The 24,060-nt window shown below is 40.9% G+C and overlaps 1 protein-coding gene across 1 annotated transcript in view; it reads right to left on the reverse strand.

Moving 5' to 3' along the window:
- The window catches only part of ptdss2 (phosphatidylserine synthase 2), a 93,386-nt gene that overhangs the window by 28,822 nt on the left and 40,504 nt on the right, over positions 1-24,060 (reverse strand). The window contains exons 5-8 of the mRNA XM_072591976.1: positions 17,603-17,737; positions 15,011-15,061; positions 13,558-13,671; positions 10,085-10,203 (exon numbers count right to left, since the gene is read on the reverse strand). Coding sequence (XP_072448077.1) covers positions 10,085-10,203; positions 13,558-13,671; positions 15,011-15,061; positions 17,603-17,737 — 419 coding nt within the window. The remainder of the gene's footprint in view (positions 1-10,084; positions 10,204-13,557; positions 13,672-15,010; positions 15,062-17,602; positions 17,738-24,060) is intronic.

A 24,060-nucleotide genomic window follows, 5' to 3' on the forward strand; every position in this document is an offset into this window, starting at 1 on the left:
GATTTCAAACAATAAATCTTTAATGCAATTAATTGGAATTGGTTTTGAAATAAATTTATCTGTGCATACTTTTCAACTGCAAAGTTCTAAATTTTCTTGAGCAATCTTGCAATTCAACCAGTAATAAGTAGCACTGTGAAATCAAGCCATAAATCTTCACTATTCAGCACTTCTGCCAATTCATTTTAATTAAATCTGCTGCACATTTTACCAGAAAACAGACGTGAGACTGACTGAAAGAAAACATCTCAACAATTAACTGGTAAAATTTTATACTTCTTGCCCTTTCTGTTCCCATTTCAGATTCAAGTGCAACTAAAGTATAATGCATCATTAAGTCTTTTCCTTGCTCCAGGTGTACATGGCACATTACTATCAACTTTTGATTATGTCCATAAAACTAAAGGGATGAGAATGCAGAAGAAACGGTGATCATTGCATGATAGAATTCAGGATGACAGTGGAAAAAGGACAATAGATAATCCAAAGTATGAATAATTAATAGGGGCAGCCAACTTTGCCGGGACAAGACTGAATTGGGCTATTTAGACTGAAACCAAAGGTTGACAGGAAAAACTGCAGGTGAACAACAGGCTACCTTTAAAGAAGTGATGGGTCTGACACAGTAAAAGGTATATTCCCTCAAAATTGAAAAGTAGGTCAAGGAAATTCAGAGCTTCAAGGATATGAAAGGAGATAAAGATTAATATAAACAAGAAAATGTTTGCTTAAGACACATATCAGGCAGAAAATACAATTGAGAACGAAGTTGAATATAAAAATGTTCAGAAGGGAGATGATAAAACAGATAAAGAAAACAAAGAAAAAAAGACAAAAAAATTGCAGCTGAAAGACAGGGGGATCCTGAAGTCTTTTATAGGCACATATACAGTAACAGGGTGGGTAAGGAGGAGCAGGGCTGTTTAGTAACCAAAAAGGAGATTTACACATTGAGCCAGGCAGCATGGCTGAGGTCTGATATGAATATTTTGTATCTGTTTTCATCACAAATGATGTTACCAAGCCATCATAATAGAGAAGGAAATCTAAATCACTAGAAGGGTTCAAATTGATAAGGAGGTGACATTGGATAAGATATTGGTACATAGAGTTAATAAGGTTGGATTAGGAACAGAGAAGATGCATTTAAGGATATTGAAAAAAGTGGGAATGAAAATTGCAGAGATACTGGGAATAATCTTTCCACCTTACCTGGACATGGGGTGGTGCAAGAGGACTGGAAAATTGAAAAGAATTTATGCCCTAGAACATAGAACAGGCCCTTCGGCCCACGATGTTGTGCCGAACTTCTATCCTAGATTAAGCACCCATCCATGTACCTATCCAAATGCCGCTTAAAGGTCGCCAATGATTCTGACTCTACCACTCCCACGGGCAGCGCATTCCATGCCCCCACCACTCTCTGGGTAAAGAACCCACCCCTGACATCTCCCCTATACTTTCCACCCTTCACCTTAAATTTATGTCCCCTTGCAACACTCTGTTGTACCCGGGGAAAAAGTTTCTGACTGTCTACTCTATCTATTCCTCTGATCATCTTATAAACCTCTATCAAGTCACCCCTCATCCTTCGCCGTTCCAACGAGAAAAGGCCGAGAACTCTCAACCTATCCTCGTACGACCTACTCTCCATTCCAGGCAACATCCTGGTAAATCTTCTCTGCACCCTCTCCAAAGTTTCCACATCTTTCCTAAAGTGAGGCGACCAGAACTGCACACAGTACTCCAACTGTGGCCTAACCAAAGTCCTGTACAGCTGCAACATCACTTCACGACTCTTGAATTCAATCCCTCTGCTAATGTTTTGCCCTTGTTCAAAAACAATTGTAAAGATTGGCCATAATTGTTTGGCTTATCAGTAATTTCAGTAGTGGGGAAACATTTAGAAGCAATAACTGGAGATAGAATTAATAGTCACATGAACAAACGAGAGGGATTTCTTAAGGGAAAATGCTGTTTAGCGAACTATTGGAGTACTTTAAAGTGATTGATAAGGATAATGCTGTTGTGTGGAGGACATGAATTTCCAAGGCACATGAAACAATGCCACATAAATTTGTAAGGAAGGTTTTAGCTTATGGAATAAAAAGGACAATAACAATGCTAGCTGAAGATCGGAAATAGAGTAATGCTTAGTGAATATTGCCCAGGCGGAAAGAAGGTTTGTATTGGAGCTCCTCAGGTGTTGGATTGGAACTCTTGATTTATATTAAGTAGTGAAGGGGACAATTTTGAGTTTGGAGATGACACATAAACCTGAAAGCATTGGATACCGGGAGACAGACAACACAGAACTTCAAAAAGGACATTGACAACTTCATGGAATGGATCGATAGGTGAAAGATGAAGTTTAGTACAGAGAAGTGTTGAATCATACATTTTGACAAAGAACATGGGGAAACAGCATAAAATAAAAAGTGTACTACACTAAAAGAGTGTGCGTGTACAAACAGACCTGTATGTATAAGTACACAAGTTATTAAAAATGGCAGGACAGGTAGAATATAGTGGTTAACAAAGCAAACATTATTCTAGGATTCATAAATAGGGGCACAAAGTGGAGTTACACTCAACCTATACAGGTGCAATTTTGAAGATAGAGTGGAAATGTTAGACTATTTAGCTTAGGTAGAAGGTGATCAAGAGGACTCTTGATAGAAAGTTTCAAATTCATGGAAGGTCTGGACAGGGTAGACAAGGAGAAGCAGCTCTCACTTGTGAAACAATCAAGAGTGAGGACAGATATTTGAAATCATTTGCATTAGATAAAAATATGATACCACAGAAAACATTTCACAGAGAGTGGTTTGGTTCTGGAATGCACTGCCTAAAAGTGTGGAAGTAGCAGCTTTAATTGAGATATTCAAGAGGGCATTAGATGATTACTTAAATAGAAATAACTTGCAGGCTACTGGAAAAAAAAAGTCAGATGATGCTCATTTAGAAAGCCAGTACAGAACAGCCAGAGGGCTTTCTTCCTCACGATAATTATTCTGTATAAGAACCTTTTTTGAGATGGGAATGAAACTCCTCTTGGAGTATTGACTTAATGCCTGACTCTGTAAATTTCAGAGTCTACTGAATCAATTTTCTACAAGATAAACAAAAAATGTCACCATACCCACTCCTCAGTCAATTTTTACTATTACAATGTGACAATTCCACATTTACCAAAAATTGCAACCGTTGTGTTAACTCGGAGAACAAACCCCTAATGTAAAGAAATACAATTGTAATTGTAATAATTACAGTATGGCTGGGGAAAAAAGTCCAAAATACTCAATAACACATAGGTAAGGCCTAGAAACCTCCTCCTTAGTAAAAGAAACTTAGATACTGCAATTTATATTGTAGATTTATTCCATTTTTTTGTGGATAAACGGTAAATAAATATACCGATAACGAATACTGAATATATAATTAGTCTTTTTAACGGGCTTGTTGGTGGCTAAGGTCTGGAAAGTGCTTTCAAATGAGCCTTGGTGAACTGCTATGATGCATTTGTTGATGGTACACACTGTTGCTGCTCTGTATCAATGGCAAAGAAAGTAAAAGTTGAAGATGGTGGACTGAGTGCTGTTTTGTGCTCAAAATGCCTGCTTTCTCTTGAATATCATAGGAACTGTGCTCACCTAGGTAAGGGTACAGTATTTTGCCACACTCCTTACATGCATCTTATAGGTGCATAACAGGCTTTTAGCAGTCAGGACACAGGTGAGTCTCTGCAGACTATCCAGGCCCCAAATGGTTCTTTGTAGGTAGCACTTCTCATGGCTGGTTTAACTATGTTTTTGCCATTGGTGAGTGGCAGGGGATTGATGCTGGGGATTAATTGATGGTAATGCCACTGAACAACAAGGGTTGTGATTAGACAACTCTGCTTTGTTGAATATGTTTTTACTTGGCAGTTGTGTGGCACTTGCCACACGTCAATCCAAGCCTAAATAATGCTCAGACAGTGATGGACTGCTTCATTCTGAGGACTTGCAAACAGTATTGAACACCACACAATCATCAGCAAACATTCCTATTTTAAATTTCATGTTGGAAAGAAGGGCTGTGATGAAGCAGATGAAAATGACTAGAGTTCCTCAGAACAGTGTTCTAGGTCCAGTCTCTTGGGACAGATATGACTGGCCTTCAACAATCACATCTACCTTTTACGCTAAAACCTCAGCTAGTGGAGGCTGTGATTTGGTCTGGAGTTGAGTGGCCCTGGTGGAACCCAATCAAGCACTGGTGAGCATCTTGGTTAGTTCTGGAGCACTATACATTTTTGGTATCCAGCATGCTTAGTATTGTTCAAACATGTTGAAATTGAATTAATTGAAGACTGACATTGTTGATTGCAGAACTCTCAGAAGGAATCACATGCCAGGTTCCACTGTTATTGACTAAGGGGAAATTCATGGAGCTTCCTCCTTCTATTAATAGCTTAATTGTCCATTACTGGCTTTAGCAGGACTGAAGAGCTTTGACCTGATTTGTTGATTGTATGTTCACTTAATTCCGTTTGCTGACATATCGCTTCCTCTGTTTGGCATGCACGTAGTCCCATGCTGTGGCATCACTAAGTTTACAACAATCAATAGTTTCATGGCCACTATTACTGAAAGCAATTAGATTAGATTAGATTACTTACAGTGTGGAAACAGGCCCTTCGGCTCAACAAGTCCACACCGCCCCACCGAAGCGCAACCCACCCGTACCGCTACATTTACCCCTTACCTAACACTACCGGCAATTTAGCTCGGTCAATTCACCTGACCTGCACATCTTTGGACTGTGGGAGGAAACTGGAGCACCCGGAGGAAACCCACGCAGACACAGGGAGGACGTGCAAAATCCCCACAGTTAGTCGCCTGAGGCGGGAATTGAACCCGGGTCTCTGGCGCTGTGAGGCAGCAGTGCTAACCACTGTGCCACCCACAAATTCTTTTCCAGGTATTTAATTAATTAAACTTAGCGTTTATAGCTATCATGGTTCTGAACTCCTGTCTCCAGAACATTCGTCCACACCCTGTTACTAACTTAGTAGCATAACCACCATGTTATCACTTCTTGTGTTTTCTTATTCTAATAATCAACACACAAGCAAATATCATTTGATTAGTTCCAAATAATTTGAATTCTTAATACAGACAACTTCCAATCTTGTGGCATACTTTGTAAACCACTGAAATGGAAGTGAATGCCAATTACAAAGCTTAAATTGTTAACTGATGGTTTGTATGCACAAAGGATCAGCTTTTAGCATTTACTACCGTCAACATGCTAGAGAATTCTTCAACATACACTTGCCTGGTCCACAATGCTGTCAGTTCCTTAAACTAACTGTGCCTTCTATAATATGGAGAGCAACCACAGTATGAGAACAATATGAGCGGGAGCAGCGAAGTAAAAGAGAACCCGGGAGACTACAGCAAAGGTAATACAGTTTGTTTTAAAATTGCTTACCTGTAGCGGGCAGCGGTGTTTTTTTTCCCCTCTCTCTCCACAGAAAGAGCGGGAGCTGTTTAATCTCGATAAACCCGAGATTCTACACCTGTAGTATCTCCCACCCGCCCTCCTCCTCTAACCTTCTTAACTACTGCTTTTTTCTTTTAAGGTAAGAATTTTTATTTCTTTACTGGGGACTAGTTAAAAAATTTACTTCGTGATTTTATTTTGTGTGTATACATCAAGTCCTTACTTAGGGTAAAAAAAACTATAGCAGAGAGGTATCAGAAGGTATTCTAACTCATACTTGTACTAAGTAAGTAATTAACTAACTAAGCAGAGATGGCTGGGCAGGTGATGTGCTGTTGCTGTATGATGTGGGAGATGGCTGATCCCATTGTGAACGGCAGTGACCACATCTGCAGCAAGTGTTGGTTGCTGGAAGAACTCCGGATCAGAGTTGATGATCTGGAATCTGAGCTTCAAACACTGCGGCATATCCGGGAGGGGGAGAGTTACCTGGACGCTTTGTTTCAGGAGGCAGTCACACCTGGGAGATTAATTAATTCCCACTCAGCTAGTGATCAGGCACAAAAGAGTGTGACTGTAAGTGAGGCAGGTAGGGGGACCCAGAGTTCAGGAGTGGAGGAGCCTCAGCCCTTGACCTTGTCCAACAGGTACGAGATTCTTGCTCCCTGTTCGGATGAGGAAAAGGGCTCTGGACAGGATGAGCCAACTGACCAAGGCACCATGGTGCAGAAGGCCTTTCAAGAGGGGGGAGCTAATAGACAGGTAGTGGTTATAGGGGATTCTATTATTAGGGGGACAGATAGTATCCTTTGCAAGCCGGATCGGGAGTCTCGCATGGTGTGTTGCCTGCCCGGTGCCAGGGTGCGAGACATCTCTGACCGGCTTGAAAGGATATTGGAGCGCGAGGGGGAGGATCCAGTTGTTGTGGTCCACGTTGGTACCAACAACATGGCAAGACTAGGGTGGAGGACCTGTTTGGGCATTACGAAGCACTAGGCAGGAAATTGAAGCACAGGTCCTCAAGGGTCATAATCTCCGGATTACTGCCCGAGCCACGTGCCAATTGGCATAGGGACAAGAAAATTAGGCAAGTAAACACGTGGCTAAGGGATTGGTGTGGGAAAGAGGGATTCCACTTCATGGGGCACTGGCATCAGTTTTGGAACAGGGGGGATCTGTACCGTTGGGACGGTCTCCACCTGAACCGATCAGGTACCAATGTTCTGGCGAAGAGGATAAATAGGGTGGTCAGTAGGACTTTAAATTTCTGAGTTGGGGGGAAGGGAAAGTGAAAGCGACAGGGAGTATGGAGGTAAATGGAAAGATAAGCAGCAGGATAGCATGTTTCCAGGCGGATTTAAAATTGAGGCAGACTGAGAATGCAGAAAAAAGCAAGGATAACTTAGGACATATGACTTACAACATCTCTAATAAGGAAGTTAGCATTAAGGCACTTTACCCGAATGCTCGTAGCATTCATAACAAAGCCGATGAATTAATGGCACAGATAATAGTGAATGATTATGATGTAGTAGGCATCACAGAGACTTGGTTACAGGGGGGTCAGGACTGGCAGTTAAACCTCCATGGTTTTTCGACTTATCGAACAGACAGAGAGGTGGGCAGAGGGGGTGGGGTTGCCTTGTTAGTTAAGAATAAAATTAAATCTATGGTATTGAATGACATAGCGTCGGATGATGTGGAGTCTGTGTGGGTGGAATTGAGGAACCACAAAGGCAAAAAAACCATAATTGGAGTTGTGTACAGACCTCCTAACAGTGGTCAGGACCAGGGACGCAACATGTACCGGGAAATAGAGAAGGCATGTCAGAAAGGCAAGGTTACATTGATCATGGGTGACTTCAATATGCAGGTGGACTGGGTAAATAATGTTGCTAGTGGATCTAAAGAAAGGGAATTCATGGAATGCTTACAGGATGGCTTTTTGGAACAGCTTGTCATGGAGCCCACAAGAGAGCAGGCTATTCTGGACCTAGTGCTTTGCAATGAACCAGACTCTATAAAAGATCTTAAAGTAAGGGAACCCTTAGGAAGTAGCGACCATAATATGGTAGAGTTCAGTCTGGAGTTTGAAAGGGAGAAGGCGAAATCTGATGTAATGGTGTTACAGTTGAATAAAGGTAATTATGAGGGCATGAGAGAGGAACTGACTAAAATAGACTGGAAGCAGAGGCTAACCGGGAAGACACTAGAGCAAAAATGGCAGGAGTTTGTAGGTATAATTGAGGACACTGTACAGAGGTTCATTCCCAAGAAAAGAAAGATTAACCGGGGAGGGATTAGACAACCTTGGCTGACAAAGGAAGTCAGGAAATATATTAAAGAAAAAGAGAGATCCTATAAAGTGGCTAAGAACAGTGGGAAATCAGAAGATTGGGAAGGATACAAAAGCAAATAGAGGATAACAAAGAGTGTAATAAGAAATGAGAGGATCAAATATGAAGGTAGGCTAGCCAGTAATATTAGAAATAATAGTAAAAGTTTCTTTCAGTACATAAGAAACAAACGACAGGCAAAAGTAGACATTGGGCCACTTCAAACTGATGCAGGGAGCCTAGTGATGGGAGATAAGGAAATAGCAGGAGAACTTAACAAGTACTTTGCGTCAGTTTTCACAGTGGAAGACATGAGTAATATCCCAAAAATTAAAGGGTGTCACGGGGCTGAGTTGAGTATGGTTGCCATTACGAAAGAGATAGTGCTAGAAAAGTTAAAAAGTCTTAAAATTGATAAATCTCCTGGCCCCGATGGGATACACCCTAGAGTTCTGAGAGAGGTTGCTGAGGAAATAGCAGAGGCATTGGTTGAGATCTTTCAAGAGTCACTGGAGTCAGGAAAGGTCCCGGATGATTGGAAGATGGCTGTAGTAACCCCCTTGTTCAAGAAAGGATCAAGGCAAAAGATGGAAAATTATAGGCCAATCAGCTTAACCTCGGTTGTTGGTAAAATTCTAGAATCCATCATTAAGGATGAGGTTTCTAAATTCTTGGAAGAGCAGAGTCTGATTAGAACAAGTCAACATGGATTTAGTAAAGGGAGGTCATGCCTGACAAACCTGTTGGAATTTTTTGAAGAGGTAACAAGTAGGTTAGACCAGGGGAACCCAGTGGATGTGGTCTATCTGGACTTTCAAAAGGCCTTTGATAAGGTGCCACACGGGAGACTGCTGAGCAAGGTGAGGGCCCATGGTGTTCGAGGTGAGCTGCTGGGATGGATTGAGGATTGGCTATCTAACAGAAGGCAGAGAGTTGGGATAAGAGGTTCTTTTTCAGAATGGCAGCCGGTGACGAGCGGTGTCCCGCAGGATTCGGTGCTGGGGCCACAGCTGTTCGCATTATATATTAATGATTTGGATGAGGGAACCGGGGGCATTCTAGCGAAGTTTGCCGATGATACGAAGTTAGGTAGACAGGCAGGTAGTACTGAGGAAGTGGGGAGGCTACAGAAGGATCTAGACAGGTTGGGAGAGTGGTCCAGGAAATGGCTGATGGAATTTAACGTGAGCAAGTGCGAGGTCTTGCACTTTGGCAAAAAGAATATAGGAATGGACTACTTTCTAAATGGTGAGAAACTTAATAAAGCCAAAGCACAAAGGGATCTGTGAGTGCTAGTCGAGGATTCTCTAAAGGTAAACATGCAGGTTGAGTCTGTGATTAAGAAAGCGAATGCAATGTTGTCTCTTATCTCAAGAGGGTTGGAATATAAAAGCAGAGATGTACTACTAAGACTTTATAAAGCTCTGGTTAGGCCCCATTTGGAGTACTGTGTCCAGTTTTGGTCCCCACACCTCAGGAAGGACATACTGGCACTGGAACGTGTCCAGCGGAGATTCACACGGATGATCCCTGGAATGACAGGTCTAGCATATGAGGAACGGCTGAGGATACTGGGATTGTATTCGTTGGAGTTTAGAAGATTAAGGGGAGACTTAATAGAGATGTACAAAATAATACATGGCTTGGAAAAGGTGGATGCTAGGAAATTGTTTCTGTTAGGCGAGGAGACTAGGACCCGTGGACACAGCCTTAGAATTAGAGGGGGTCATTTCAGAACGGAAATGCGGAGACATTTCTTCAGCCAGAGAGTGGTGGGCCTGTGGAATTCATTGCCACGGAGTGCAGTGGAAGCCGGGACGCTAAATGTCTTCAAGGCCGAGATTGATAGGTTCTTGTTGTCTAGAGGAATTAAGGGCTACGGGGAGAACGCTGGCAAGTGGAGCTGAAATGCGCATCAGCCATGATTGAATGGCGGAGTGGACTCGATGGGCCGAATGGCCTTACTTCCACTCCTATGTCTTATGGTCTTATGGTCTTAATAATTAACAATAGTCACACACCTGAGGATTAAAGGCATTCGCTGAAATGTAGTTGATGTTCAAGTATCTGTGTAAGTGTTTTTACTCTGCACAAGTGATAATTAAAAATTCCTAAAACAATCCTCAGCAAGAAATTTATTCCTTCTCTGATATATTTACAAAGAAATACAATGCATTTAATGTGCATTGGATAATGAAAAGATATATTTGCACAGAACTGACCCCACCTGTCATGCCTTAACAACTAGATTCACTTACTTGTAAGAGTGAATGTTCCAGAGTCCTTGCCAGTGATATGGTTTCATCGAAAGCCACTCTAGTGTCTTCATTGCACAATAGATTCCAAATCCATTACATAGAAAGACATCCATTATCCACTGCAAACATAAGTACAATTTTACAAACTTTCTACAATGGTAGGGAAAAGAAGGAGACATGGCTTATTCTATACAGTCAGAAAGCTTAAACACGAACAAACATTCTTGTCTTGGATTCTGAAGATTGTAGGCTCAAATCCTAATCCAAACAGTTTTTTTTGGTCATTCATGGGATTTCAGCATCACTGGCAAGGCCAGCATTTATTGACCATCCCTAATTGCCCAGAGGGTAGTTAAAAGTCAACCATATTATTGAGAGCCTGGAGTTACATGTACCCCAAGCCAAGTAAGGATGACAGCTTCCTTCCCTGAAGGACGTTAGTGAACCAGATGGGTTTTTCCAACAATTGACAATGGTTTCATGATCACTGAGGCTCTTAATTCCATTCTTTTGAATTCAAATTCCACCACCTACTAAGGCAGAATTTGAACCCAGCAACAACACCCCGAGCCACAGGCTCTGGATTAATCATCTAGCAATAATATTACTGGGTCATACATTTCAGGAAACAACTCAGTGAAGTATCAAGGGGGATTCCTTGGGAGTACCACCTCCTAAATGACGCATTAAACCCTCCCAGATAGAAGTAAAAGATTCCATAGCACTGTATCAATAGAAGTGGGAATGAGTGACCAGCATTTTTTTTTTGTATGTGGATAGAAGTAATCTGAAGGTTTGGTGGCCAGGAGATTTTAAGGATAATGAATATGGTAGCAGGATGTTAGTTATAATTAACCTGTCAACCAACTAACACAGCTTAACTAGTCATTACTTCATTGCTATTTTGTGAAATTTGTGTGAAAATTGGCTGCCACAACTAGATTTCAAATGTACTTAGTAGATTGCAAATTCTTTGGTAAATCTTATAGTATGGCTTTCTTTCAAAACTCAAAATGAATTTGTGATCAACTCGCCCATCTCTTTCCTATCAGATCTAACTGCATCATCACAAACAGAACTGTCATTTTCTCTAGACAAAACTGCATTCTACTGCAAGTTCACCGTGGCCAGCAGAATTTACCACACTTCAAACCATTTTTCACCATTACAAATATCTTCAACCTCCTTACAGCTCATCCTCCATTTTGAATCTCAAAAGAAATGAAGTAATGTTACTGATTGTTGACTTTGTTACCTTCCTCTGGCATGTTACTTAAGTACAGCTTCCCTCATCTCATCTCTGCTGTTGCTTCCTGAACTCTTCCTCAGCTCATATACGTACAGGTGGTAGCTTTTCAGATGCATAAGTGACCAGCTCTTGTTCCCCCACCACTTCTTCTACTCTTGCCATTGTATTCCAAACTTTACTTTCTCAACCCCATACTCAATCTAGCCCACTTCAGTAGGACAACATTTATCCAAGTCAAAAAGGACAAAACAACATGGAGCTTGGGGTAGGAATAGGCCATTTGTCTGATCTGGTTTGTAATCTCATCTTCACATTCCCGACTGCCTTGTTACAGCCCTCAACTTTCTGGTCTCTCAAAAATCTATCTAGTGCAACTTTGAATAAAGACAGTGACCCAGCCTCCATGGTCTTTGGAGAAAAGAATTCCATAAACTAAGTATCTTGACAGAAAATATTTTTCTTCATTTTAAAAGGGAGGTACTTTATTTTTTACACTGTATTCCCTAGTTCTGGTCTTTTCCACAAAGCATTATCTGCCTGGTATCCACCCTATCAAGTGCCCCCACGATCTTGTGTTTCAGCATGTTCACGTTTCATTCTTCAAAACTCAAATGGGTATTGGCCCAAGCTATTCAACCTTTTATTAAAATAAGGTAATCCCTTCAATTTTAGAAAGGAGTAAAGTGAACTTTATATAGACCTCTTCAGGTGCAAACATAACCTTTTCAAATAAGACAACTGAAACTGGACACAGTAGTTCAGATGTGATCTTACACAGAGATCCTGCACAGCTGCAATAAAACTTCTCTTATTTTATAGTTCATCCTTTGCAATAAACAAAAAAATTCTATTTGCCTTCTTAGTCACTTGCTGTGCCAGTTGTTTCTCTGTACTACGGAGTTGTGCAATCTCATTCTATTTAACCAATAGCCTTTGTATTTAGATTAGATTCCCTCCAGTGTGGAAACAGGCCCTTCGGCTCAACAAGCCCACACCAACCCTCCGAAGAGTAACCCACCCAGACCCATTTCCCACTGACAAATGCACCTAACACTACGGGCAATTTAGCACAGTCAATTCATCTGACCAGCACATCTTTGGACTGTGGGAGGTAACTGGAGCACCGAGAGGAAATCCACACAGACACGGGGAGAATGTGCAAACCCCTGCCAAAGTATTCTTCCTGCCAAAGTGGACAAGTTCAGATTTTCCCATATTTTACTTAAACTTTTGCTGAATCACCAAAACTATGATTAACCCTTTGTGAGTTCTTTACCTCTTCTCGCTACCTTACTGTTCTACCCATCTTGGGCTTATCAGCAAATTTATTTACAAACATTTGGTTCATTCCTCAAAATCATTGATATAGATTGTAATTGGTTGAGATCCCAATACAGATTACAAAAGTTATACTCTAATTACAAATTGCCAATTCAAAAAAAGACCTGTTTACTTCTAATCTCTGCTTCCTATTACTTAACCAACCCTTTATTCTAATTCTTTTTCTGCAAGTATGACTAATGTACTTCCCCTGCCACAACTTTGTCTACTCCCTTAAAGCTGCATTCATTCAACATCCAGTCTCAAAATTGTGATGCTGTCTTCCTGCCTTACCCCATACTCGGGAAACACAGTACTGCTTCTTGTTCTATCCCCGGCTACTTCAGAATTAGCATTTATTCATTGAGTTGGTATGCAGCTACTTTCTGCCCTTGCCCATTGTACATTATCTTGCTACCTTCTTTTTAAAATCATTCAAAAAAATCTTCCTTCCACTTTTAGTCTGTACTCCAATACTCTCCATTCTCCCCCTTCACCTTCCTACTCAGTGTTCACATTTTCTTTTCTATCTTACTATCGAGAGACTCACGAAGCCTTCCAGCACACAAGCTGCACTGTAGAAACAAGATTATAATGCATATGCAAGTCAAACATTGAGAGTTCTGAAGAAGAATCACTGGAGCCAAAGTGTTAACTCTGTCTCTCCATAGATGCTGCCAGACTTGCTGAGTTTCTCCAGCTATTTGGTTTTGCTTTTTGCTAGCTTATTGAAAGCTTGCCTTCTTCCTAATACAAATATCAAACCTTCCCTTATTGCAAATGCTTTTTAATCTAATTGTTTCTAATAAATGAAATTATTATTTAAGTGAGCACAATTAAAATATTGTTCAGTGCATTGGCACATAATAATTGGCACAGGGCAGGTATTTGTACAAATACGTACATGGTCCCACCAACATTCACTGAAATTAGGTAACTGATGCTCCAGACTGTACTCCAGGAACTCAAACATCACACTAATTATCATACACATCCACCAGTCTCGAATCATTAGTGTCTAGACAGAAAGAAAAAAGGATATAATTATCTGGCATTTGATCCTAAAAAACTAATTATGAACATTTGATTTTTCCATTACATTTACATAGTTAAAAGAAGCATATTTCTTTCAGGCCTGAAGAACGAGGCTGCAAGAGATAGTGAATGACTGTGCAAACTAACAATGCAGTTATGACTTTAAAGGACCTCAAATCTTCTTAGCCAGTTGACAGCAATTACCACAAAGGGTACGTCATTTCAATATCTAGGTATGTCTTCAAAACAAAAATCAGATATTGGCCCTGAAGAGGTAGAGTGCAGATTTAGCAGCGCTACAAGCACTTGTAGAAGGTTGAGGTCTGGGATTCTAAAAGAAATTGATAAAGGTAGAGAGAGAAATGAAAACCTTTTACTGCAAATGCAGAATTTACGGCAAGGAACATACTATTAAAGTCAGAGTCAGGCGATACAGAAGAGAAATTAGGAAACAAATCATGCAAAGTCTGCCTGAGATGTAGAACTCACTTCCACAAATTGGAATATGAGAATAGATCAGTTACTAGTTTTAACTCTGTATATGACAGAATCTTAACAAAACACATGGAGAAAAGGTTGGTTTATGAAGTTAGGTCAAAAGTTAGCAGGGATGTAAGTGAAAAATCAGGGGCATGGGACTAATCAAATAGCACATTCAAAGAATCCCAGATTCTTTGAGCCAGACTCTCCTACACTTATTTCTGTTTGATTCTAAGATGTATATAGCATGCAGTGTTACCCTGTTTAAGACTAAAGAAGAAAGATGTTATTTATTTAAATATTGGCAGTCAAAAAAAAAATCAATGCTGCTTGACATTTTCTAATCAACCTGTTCAGGGATTTTATTACATACCTTGGGAACATTTGGGACCTTCTGGCTCAGAGATAGTAACATCACCACTGTGCCACACGATCCTCTAAACAAAGCTAATCTTCCAGGTTAAAATCAGGAACATTTATAACCTAAAACGGCAGGATTCAAAGCTACGTGGGCGACCCCAATGGATTTAAATTCCATCGTCTAAACCACTTAGCCACGATTAAAGGCCAAACCTTTAAAGCAATGCTGTGAAATGATAATGTGTGCAGCTTGTAAATTGTCTGGATGACCCACTTGACTTGCAATCAGTTGAGACATCCCTTTAGCAAGTGTAGTTCTAAAAGACTAAAATCAAGAAACATAATTGTAAGTCTGTCATCTGAATGCTTGTAGATAAGAATTTAGTAGCATCTCTGCAATGTAAGTGATGATGAGAACACCATGGGGCTTTAATAATTTGTAAGATAGTCATGAAGGAAAGCTGATCCAGTTCTTGTCTTACCTTAAGATACCAGCCCAGGAAATGAGCTGGGACAAATCCATCCAATTTGTCCTAAAATACAAGAAATAAAAGTCAAGTATTGAAGGAAAGCTTTGAATTAAAAGTTCAGATTTCAAAGTTTTAGTATACAAAATACTTGACCCTTCACCAATTAACTGACTAAAATTAATTTTACCATTGTTTGTAATAGTCTCAATGTGCCTTTTAAAAAAGCTACTTTACCTCACTGATCGATCTCTGAGGAGAAAAAAAAATGAATAGATTTCATAAATCTCAATAGGTAACTATCTAACTTTACTGCTTATGTTTACAGAAGCAATAGAACACCAAGACTGGACCACAAACATTTCAAGCCAAGTAATTGTGGCTACACAGTACAAATGGACTGAATGAATAATGATTTTAAACTCCATGCAGAGTGAATCATTGAAAAGTACTCAAAAAGGGCACTTGAATGAGGGCAAGGTGAAGAAATTACAAAGCTACACATGAAATCCTCAAGATAGCCTGTTTAGCTTCTTGTTTAGAAATGGTTAATCACTCTGTGGGAAGGATGAAAAAAGTAGATAGAAAATACATAAAAATCAAACTACAATCCATTCTTGACGAGACATAGTTTTGCTACCCACTTGTTACATATCAAAATATAAAGGGTAAATTATAAACAGCATTTGAATAATAAATGGACATTCAACCTTCACTAACAGATGTTTAAAATTAAACCATGATATTTCCTTCCTAGAGAAGCTTCAAAGCCATTGTTCCTGTTAAATAGAGTGTTGAGAGGCTTTGATACTTTAAAACAGCATTAATCAAATAAACCAATGCCCTCCAGCCACACATGCTGAGTAAAAAGCTGGTAAAGGGAGAAGTTCCTGTGGGTGGTAACTTACACCCTTACTAAATATATCAACTGTTCATTGAGGTTTGCTCTGAAGCTTGCTGCTTCTTTACCAAAGTGATCGTATTAATGCTGCAACTCTGGTAATAATTACTGCCTTCAACGGGTTGTATTCTACAGTGTAGAGTCTGGAGTAAGTTTAGTCAGGGTCCAAATATGTCTTCACCTGAAGTTCCTTTATCCTATTCTCCAAATTGGATTTCTGAATACCAATTAGAGAAGCAACAATTCCGGTCAATTTTCCTTCCTTAACCCAAGGTGACTGGCTTATCTAGATCCTTACAAACGTTTTAACTCAAAGATCAACTTTTTAATTCCATATCCTCAGCAAAATGAAAGCCGCCTACTTACAGCTCTGTACCAGTTCTCATCTCTGCATGTTTCTTGGCTCATTTGCTACTAAAATACTCTTCCAAACTTTGAATCATAAAATAGAATCCTCAGTGTGGCAGCAAGTCATTCGGCCCATCGAATCCGCACTGAATCTCTGAAGCGCATCCCCACCAGACCCACTCCCCTGTAAACCTGCATTCCCTATGGCTAATCCACCTAACCTAACCATCCCTGAACACTATGAGCTACTTAGGATGGCCAATCCACCTAACCACATATCTGTGAGATCATGCTAGGAAACCAGAGGTCCCGGAAGAAACTCACGCAGATATGGGGAGAACATGCAAACTCCATCCAGAGAGACAGTCACCCAAGGATGAAATCAAACCTGAGTCCCTGCCACTGAGACAGCAGTGGTAACCACTGAGCTATCGTGCCATCCACTTTGATATTGCTATGGTCAGTCATTTCAATACAGCCTTAGTTAGCCTCTTAGCTTGCACCCTTTGGAAACTTGAGCTCAGATACATTGTTTCTACCTTCAATCGAAGTAAGTCCCATTTATCAACAGACCTGTGTTTGCTGATCTACATTGTTCCATGGCTCAAAAACACTTGCTTTAAAATTTTCAACCTTGTTTTCACATCCCAATATGGATTCTTCTCTCTCTTTGAGATCTCCAATGCCTTCCAAATGTCACATCTAAAACATCCCAATTTTTTGCCTTATCACTGGCAGTTGGGTCTTCAATTGGCCAGATATTCTAGGATTTCTTTCTTGAATCTCTAAGGCTCGCTTGCTACTTTTAAAGGTGTCTATTAGACCCTACCTCTTCAAGCAAACATTTGACAAATTAATGTCGCTCATGGTATGAAAGCTTTTATAGGAATTGAGTCATGGTGAATTTTAAATATATTTAAGTTGCAGTTGTTACTTGCTGATTTATTTCAGGTGATTTTTGTAGGTCTAGAAGTCTGGAAAGGGCCTCATTGATGGATAAAACTTCAGCATTTGAACATTCAGATTTACATTCACCCTTTGGGCAACATCAGCATCTACTGTGCTTCAACACTGTGCTTCCCACCATGGTACAACTGCCTGCTTCAGCTCAAGCAAGCAAAGGCAGTTCACTGAGGTCAACTATCAGAGCATTGCCAGCACTCTTGGAACCTAACTGCTAAACAGTTTAGTTAGTAACTTTCAAAGAATGAAAGATGGGGATTGCAAACAAAGTATTGAAAATATGAGATGGGGCATTCCAAGAGTTGAAGTGTAACTCAATTTCATCACTGCAAATCATTTCCACTAACTTGGAAGGAGAAAGAATACAGCAATTTAGAAATACAAATCAGTCTCACCCATATGTTGTGATATGGGTCAGTCTTATTTCCTGGATCAAAGATAAGGCAGTTGCCACCGTAGTCCCTCTCTGGTAAGGGAACACCAAGTTTAGGATCTATAAACTTCATGAATTGGCGACCATCCTGAACAGTCTGGAGAAAGAAAATTAAGACATCATGTAATGTTTTCAGAAACACGTCAGTAAAGATTACCCTTCCTGATACATGATTAAGTGACATTAATACTGGTGTCATTTTATCTGATTGAATGTAGCCTGAAATAAACTTTTTTATATATATAAAACAAGCATCCAAACAACAAGGCCTCAAATAAAAGTTTATTTTTATATATAATGCCATCTCCTTTTCTTCTCACAAACTAACTCATGATTCAATGGTTACTTTGGTGTTCCCTTTATCCACTTTGCTCCAAATGCACTGAAAGTAAGTACAGGAAAATTAACATAGTACATTTATTGTTGGGGCAATAAAATCCTCCAGGATTTGAATTTTCAATCTCTCGTTCCAGCCTAAACGGCTAGTGGCTGAAAACTAAAATGTACCAACATGCGATCTGTTTTCCGCAAGTTGCGATATGACTGTTTGCAGGCTACATTCAGAAGCCAAAGCGGCATTTTCAGCACAACAAAATCTACATGCCTATTTTGGTAAAGTTTCAGATGCAAATCTGCACCATCTGTGCATGGATGAAATAATGCACTTGCAATTCAGTGTGTCACTGAGACAATGTCTCATTGGTGTGGGTGCCATCTTCCAGATGATAGTTCAAATGGATTTTACACATTCCGTAAAGAGATCCTGCTGAAATCTTGTTAGTGCAATATAAATGGGAAAGCTTTAGCATAAACAGAAAATGATGCAATAACTAATCTACTGGTAACTAGTAATTACTGCATTAGTAATTCTGAGCTTCTTTTACTCATTCATTAGATATGGGCATTGTTGACGAAGCCAGAATTTATTACATGTTGTTAGTTGTCCTTGAGGAGGAAGTCATAAGCTATCCTGTTGAATCAGAGCAGTCCATTTGGTGTAGATTATACCAAAATACCATCAGGGAGTTTCAGGATTTTGACCCAGCACACTGAGGAAAAGGCAAATTTTACTATAAGTCAAGATGGTGAGTGGCGTTGCATTGTATCTGCTGCCTTTCTCCTTCTACATGGAAGTGATTATGGGTTTGGAAGGTGTTGTCGAAGGAGACTTATTGAATTCCTGCAGTGCATCTTGTAGATGGCACACACTACTGTCACAGAATGTTGATGCAGGAGGAAATTAATATTTGTGGATGTGGTGCCACTCCAGCAGGCTTTGCCCTGGATAGCATCAAGCTTCTTGAGTGTTACTGCACCTATCCAGGTAAGTGGAGATTATTACATCACATTTATGATCCATGCTTTATGGACGATTGGCAAGGAGTCAGGAGGTGACTTACTTGATGCAAGACTCCTAGACTTAGTCTTACCCTCTTGCAGACACAGTACTGATGTGTAGTCCAGTTTAGTTTCTGGTCAATGGTAATCCTTAGGATGATGATAGTGGGAATTCCGCTATGGTAATGACATTGAACATCAAGTGGCAATGTTAAATTCTCTCTTCTTGGAGACGGTCATTGCCTGGCATGTGTGTGAATATGGTGCAAATGTTACTTGTCACTTGTAGGTCCAAACCTGGATATTATCCAGATCTTGCTACATTTGAAAATAGCCTGTTTCAGTATCTTAGGTATCACAAATGTTGCTCAAAACAGTGCAACTATCAGCAAACATCCCTACTTCTGGCCTTATTGTGGAGAGGTGGTCATTGATGAAGCTGCTAAAAATAGTTGGGCCCAGGACACTATCCCTGCACAGATATCATGGAGTTAAAATGACAGTTGTCCAACAACCACAACATTTTTTGTACCAGGAATGAGAAACCAGCAGAGTTTACCCATCCCCCTGCCTATATTAGCTTGGCTAGGGCCATGGTAGGTTCTGCAGGCATGTCCTTAGTACTACTGACAGAATGCTGTCAGGGCCAAGCCTTTGCAGTATCCAGTGCTTCCAGCTGTTTCATATCATATGGAGTGAAACATATTGGCAAAAGACTGACATCAGTGACGCTGGGGACGTGTGGAGAAGGCAGAGATGGATCATAAATTTGGTATTTAGAGTTTTACTTTGTAGGGCGGTTAGGGCTAAATTTGTCATTATTGTTTCTACTGCCTTTAGTCAATGTCAGGTGGCACATCCAATTCCTCTTCTCTCTCTTCCCCCCCGCCCCCCAACCAACCAGACCTCCCCCCGACCCTCCCCAGAGTTTTTAAACCCTGGACACTTCAGAAAGTAGTTGAGCATGGGTTTAGAGTCACATGTAAGCGAGACTAGGGAAGGAAGGCAATTTTCCTTCTTTGTAGGACATTGGAGGACCATGAGTTCCATAAGTCATTATTAGACTTTGAACTCAAATTCAATATTCTATTACAGATGCATCATGACAACTCTGCTAAAAATTACCACTGCACAATCATTTTTGAAAAGAAAAGCTGTTTGACACAGAGGACACCTTCTATTGCATTATGTGGCACTGCATTGAATTGTTTAGAACAATTCAGCAGCTCCAAAACAGACATATAAGAGGTGCCTTAAGCCATTAGCAACAGAATTCTAAGTACCACAATGTGTAAACTTCATAGTGCAGCATATCCCTCACTTAATCATAAGTATCAAGCCTGGTTTAATGAGGAATGTAGAAGAACATGTCAGGAATAGCAGGAGGCATACCAAAAATAAGCTAACTCCTATAACACAGGAGTACATGCATGCTAAACAGAAGTACATCACAGATAGTTGAACATGTCCATAAAAATGCATGAGATCAAAGCTCTGAGCATTCCTGCAGTGTTCCCACAAGTGTTAGGCCGTTAAGTAGCCAATGGGTCTGCAGACCCATAAATATCCCCATCCCCATTATTAGGAGCTCAGAAATTGAGAGCAGAAGATTAAAACATTTAGAATCATTTACTGCCAGTAGTGGCAAGTGAATCGTCTGTTCTGGCCTCCTGCTGAGAAACAGTCAGCAAATTCCATTTGCTTCACGTAACAAGAAATAACTGAACATTCATAATTCCGCAATGCTTATAGCACTGAAATAGCCAAATCAAACAGTGCCAGCGCAATTGAAGCACTGACAGCAAAGTAGAAAATTGTCCAGGTACATACTGTTCAATTCAAGAAAGGCAAATCTAATTTACCCAATTATCTTAACATCAATCAAAATCAAAATAATAGAACAGCAGAGTCAAGTGGCAATTCCTCACCAATAATTTGCTCACTAATACTCCCTTTAAGTCTGGCTCCAGACCTGACAATACTCTTGGTTCAAACACAGAGAAAGATGTTAAATTCCAGAGATAAAGTAAAGGTATTGCTTTCTGCAATGAAGCAGCATTGCACAAAATATGGCACTAAAGAACCTAAGTCAAAGGGAATAAGGGGTATTTGGGGAAAACTTCTATTGGCTGGTGTTATGCCGAACACAAAAGAAGATTATAGTAATTGTCAGCAATTAATCATCTCAACCAGAGGAAACTGATACAGAAATTTCTCAACACACTATCATGCTCAACTATCTTCAACTGCGTCATCAGTGATCTTTCCTCTATTGTTAAGATATTTATGAACAATTACAAATTCAGCTCTATTCACACAACTCTAGATGAAGAAACAGTCCATATCGACATACATCAAGACTTGGACAACATTCAGTCTGAAGTTGAAATGTTGTTGTGGTTCTGTTCGTCGAGCTGGGAATTTGTCTTGCAAACATTTCGTCCCCTGTCTAGGTGACATCCTCAGTGCTTGGGAGCCTCCTGTGAAGCGCTTCTGTGCTGTTTCCTCCGGCATTTATAGTGGCCTGTCTCTGCCGCTTCCGGTTGTCAGTTCAAGCTGTCCACTGTAGTGGCCGGTATATTGGGTCCAGGTCGATGTGTTTGTTGATAGAGACTGTGGATGAGTGCCATGCCTCTAGGAATTCCCTGGCTGTTCTCTGTTTGGCTTGCCCTATAATGGTAGTGTTGTCCCAGTCGAATTCATGTTGCTTGTCGTCTGTGCGTGCGGCTACTAAGGATAGCTGGTCGTGTTGTTTCGTGGCTAGTTGGTGTTCGTGTATACGGATCGTTAACTGTCTACCTGTTTGTCCGATGTAGTGTTTTCTGCAGTCCTTGCATGGGATTTTGTACACTACGTTAGTTTTGCTCATGTTGGGTATCGGGTCCTTTGTTCTGGTGAGTTGTTGTCTGAGCGTGGCTGTTGGTTTGTGTGCTGTTATGAGTCCTAGTGGTCGCAGTAGTCTGGCTGTCAGTTCAGAAATGCTCCTGATGTATGGTAGTGTGGCTAGTCCTTTGGGTTGCGGCATGTCCTCGTTCCGTTGTCTCTCCCTTAGGTATCTGTTGATGAAATTGCGAGGGTATCCGTTTTTGACAAATACTTTGTATAGGTGTTACTCTTCCTCTTTTTGTAGTTCTGGTGTGCTGCAGTGTGTTGTGGCCCTTTTGAATAGTGTCCAGATGCAACTTCGTTTGTGTGTGTTGGGGTGGTTGCTTTCATAGTTTAGGATTTGGTCTACCACAAAGGTTTACAGGAAAGCCACACACACAGACCAAGTCCTAAACTATGAGAGCAACCACCCCAACACACACAAACGAAGTTGCATCAGGACACTATTCAAAAGGGCCACAACACAATGTAGTGTACAAAATCCCATGCAAGGATTGCAGAAAACACTACATCGGACAAACAGGAAGACAGTTAACGATCCGTATACACAAACACCAACTAGCCACGAAACAACACGACCAGCTATCCTTAGTAGCCACACACACAGACGACAAGCAACATGAATTCGACTGGGACAACACTACCATTATAGGGCAAGCCAAACAGAGAACAGCCAGGGAATTCCTAGAGGCATGGCACTCATCCACAGTCTCTATCAACATACACATCGACCTGGACCCAATATACCGGCCACTACAGTGGACAGCTTGAACTGACAACCGGAAGCGGCAGAGACAGGCCACTATAAATGCCGGAGGAAACAGCACAGAAGCGCTTCACAGGAGGCTCCCAAGCACTGAGGATGTCACCTAGACAGGGGACGAAACGTTTGCAAGACAAATTCCCAGCTCGACGAACAGAACCACAACAACGAGCACCCGAGCTACAAAACTTCTACCAAACGTTGAAATGTGGCAAGCAAAATTTTGCACACATGTTCAGGGAAATAAATATCTTCAACAAGAGGGACTCAAACCATCTTCGAATTCACTATCGTTATCACCACCAGGGACCCACTACTGACAAGAAACCGAACCGGAACAGCTGTCTAAATACCATGGCTTCATATGCAGGTCAGAGTCTGGAAAACGTGTGGTGAGGAATTCACCTTCTGACACCCAAACACTTTTGTCTCATCTTCCAGAAACAAGTCAGGAATGTAATGGAAAATGCTGCACTTTTCTGGAACAAAGGAGCTCACTTCAATGTAAGTCTATCCACCAACTTTAAACAGTCACACCCTCCACAATTTGTGTTTGGTGTACCATCTAGATGATGTACTGGAGCAAAAGTATAACCTTGCTATAAATCTACAATAATGAGTGGAGCAGGTGCTTTCTTGATTATATGTTTTATTGAGATCTGTCTCTTGATTGCATTTTAACCATATAAACCGTAAGTATTAAGATTGCCTGGAGCAGTATTTTTTAGAGCAATAAGACGGTGCCAGTTTCTGGGTCTGAAGATTGTGAAGGAGCAAAGGTAGCCTGCAGTACAGTGGTATGCTCTTCCTGTCTGATGTGGGAGTTTAGGGACAGTTTTGATGTTCGAGGAACCTCGATTATCTGTTTGAGAAGGGCTGGCACTATTTCATTAGGATAATTGATAATTTGGTTAATTGGTTAAATACCTTTACTCTGGGGCTTGGAGTTTTCTGTTAAGTCTGCTCCCAGTTCAGGAGACTGTGCAGCAGTACACCATGTGCAAGCCACAGCCCCAACCATCCCACAACCCCATCCAACACCAACCCCCAACCCCACACCCCCGGCCAACCCCATCCAACACTGGCCCCCCTCCCCCCTCCCCGGGGCAGCCAAGACTGCTGCTGCCACCTTTCTTTTTGAGGGGGTGTGGAAGTGAGTCTCTACATAGCACACACACACACACACACACCTTTTTACTGCAACCTTTTGACAGGCTCCACCTTTGCCCTGTACAGGACAATGTTGGAGAGATTATCTGACCAAGGGGGGGTTTAGGGCCCACCCCTGTGTAGAACTCCAGGGAAAGTGTAGAGGAAGAGAGGGAGGGTAGGTGGTCAGTCATTTAAAGACAGTGCCTGGGCTCCCATCAGTCCAGGACTGTTCTCTAATTCAAATTCACTTTTAATCACTACAAGCAAATGCTGGATGACTA

Source organism: Chiloscyllium punctatum, chromosome 22 (assembly GCF_047496795.1).
Source record: "Chiloscyllium punctatum isolate Juve2018m chromosome 22, sChiPun1.3, whole genome shotgun sequence".
NCBI classification, from domain to species: domain Eukaryota; kingdom Metazoa; phylum Chordata; class Chondrichthyes; order Orectolobiformes; family Hemiscylliidae; genus Chiloscyllium; species Chiloscyllium punctatum.